Source organism: Littorina saxatilis, linkage group LG8 (genome assembly GCF_037325665.1).
Source record: "Littorina saxatilis isolate snail1 linkage group LG8, US_GU_Lsax_2.0, whole genome shotgun sequence".
Taxonomy (NCBI): Eukaryota; Metazoa; Mollusca; class Gastropoda; order Littorinimorpha; family Littorinidae; genus Littorina; species Littorina saxatilis.
In genome coordinates, this window is record NC_090252.1 from 17,486,586 (window position 1) to 17,488,739 (window position 2,154).

At 39.0% G+C, this 2,154-nt stretch overlaps 1 protein-coding gene across 1 annotated transcript in view; it reads right to left on the minus strand.

Moving 5' to 3' along the window:
* Window positions 1-1,221: 1,221 nt before the first annotated feature.
* LOC138972946 (uncharacterized) overlaps window positions 1,222-2,154 on the minus strand; it is a 26,721-nt gene continuing 25,788 nt past the window's right edge. The window contains exon 6 of the mRNA XM_070345607.1: window positions 1,222-1,862. Coding sequence (XP_070201708.1) covers window positions 1,370-1,862 — 493 coding nt within the window. The 3' untranslated portion in view covers window positions 1,222-1,369. The remainder of the gene's footprint in view (window positions 1,863-2,154) is intronic.

Here is a 2,154-nt window from a genome sequence, read left to right on the forward strand (position 1 = left end):
CGTTTAACCCCATAATATCTGTATTCCAAACTGCCTGTCCTGGTTTCCGATGTAAATCCTTACCACAGACGACGCCCTCTTGAACGTAAGGTTCCATTGTGCAGAAGTGAGTAATATAAATCTTCATTTTCTTCTTCAACGACAGCTTTGTGGAATAATCTTCCAAAAATATACGACAAACGCAATCAGTTGGTGAATTCAAAAGATATTTGACCGATGGAGATGTTATTGTTCCACAGTATTATTATTGAGGCAACCGCCAGGCACAGTTATTTCACAGCAGGTTGAGATTAGATATGAGCGATTTGCAACAACACTTAGTTAACTGACATCACTCAGATAATTTGGAATGCACGTGTGGAGTACGCCCGGAAGATGCTGAGCATGTCTTGTTACACTGTCCAAAATGTAAAGAACATGGAACCATTTTATTCAACAGTCTGCCAACGCACGTTCTGTTGGTTGTTTTTAATCCAAATATAACATATCTATATATTTTTGGAATCAGGAAACAATAAGAAAAGAAAATGAAATCATTTTTGGCTAACATTTTAATTTAAATTAGAATGTTGAGATTTGTAATGACCAAACTTATAAATAAGTTATTAAGCTTCGACGCTGAATTGCAATCTTATAGTCCGGGCTTCGTCGAAGAATACTTGACCAAAATGTCAATCAATGTGATCGAAAAATGAGGGCTACAGCAACGCCAAGGCGTGAATGACCGCAGCGTGCTGTGATAGGCACTTAGCAATATAACCGCTGTCGATTAAAAACAGTAAGAATGTGCCAATGTTATTCTCATTTGTTTGTATGACGGGGAGTATAGTTAGCAGGCCGTTGACTTTTGTTTCCGGTCAGCATGTCTCTGAAATATATGGTATCCATTGCCTTGTGTCTATTTGATAAATGTATTAAATGTAATCTCCCTGTGTGTCGTGTCTCTGTGGTTTCGGTCGTGTTTTTAGATAAGGCCAAAAAGAAAAATATGTCTGTTTCAGGTAACATCGCCGAAAAAAATAGGGTCGGTCGGTCGATTTTATTTTTTTAAAATTATTTATTTTTACTTTTTTCTTACGTTTTGTTAACGTCTTTTTACGTGTTTTTTTTAAACGCTTCCTTAGTTTACTTACAATTATTTAACACATGTTTTTGACCTAGATATATTGAAACTAAATAAAGTATACTTGACTTCATATTTGTGGGTTTTTTGTTTTTTTTTATATGCGAAAAGCGAAAAAAAACCTTTAGTGTCGGCGCTTAAAAATAGGGTCGGTCGGGTTACCGGAAACAGACATATTTTTCTTTTTGGCCTAACCGATCCTGTGTTCCTGCATGTCATACTCTTGTGGAAATGAAGATTTAAGTTTTATTCAGACGCGTCGTTTACTACCCGCGTTGTCTGTGTGTGTTTTCCTTCCTCAAGTTCGTTACTTTCTAAAATTAAACTTGAATCAACTTGTTCAGATGCTTTTTCTGATGGGTCTTTTTGCAAAGGCGGGTGAGATATAGTGCGTCTCCTTAAACTAGCGTTTCCAGTCGATGTATCATTAACAGAGTGACTTTTGTAGTTGTACGGTTTGAACTGTGCGTTGCTTTCGGCGGTACATTCGCAAAGAGAAGAGTTGTCCAAAATATTACCAGCCGTTATGCGTTTCGACTCTACTCGTGGACTCTGGTCGGGGTAATGAAGGGCAAACATTGATTTATCAACTAGTTCAACCACATCGACTGTTTGTGAAGAGGCTTCCCTTGTTTCCAGAATAACACGTGCATGCCAGGATTGTTTAGATGTCTGTAACATAGGTTCTGCACACTCCTCGGCATGCATTTTATTTGCGTAGAACACTTGATGAATCCATCTGCAGAAACACACACACACACACACACACACACACACACACACACACACACACACACAACCACACACACACACACACGCACACATACACACACACAACCACGCACACACGCACGCACACCCCCCACACACACACACACATACACACGCACACACACACACACACACACACACACACACACACACACACACACACACACACACACGCACACACACAACTGATTAGTATACAAAGCAACGACAAACAAACAAGCAATACACTTTGAAACAACAACAGCATTAACACCAATAGT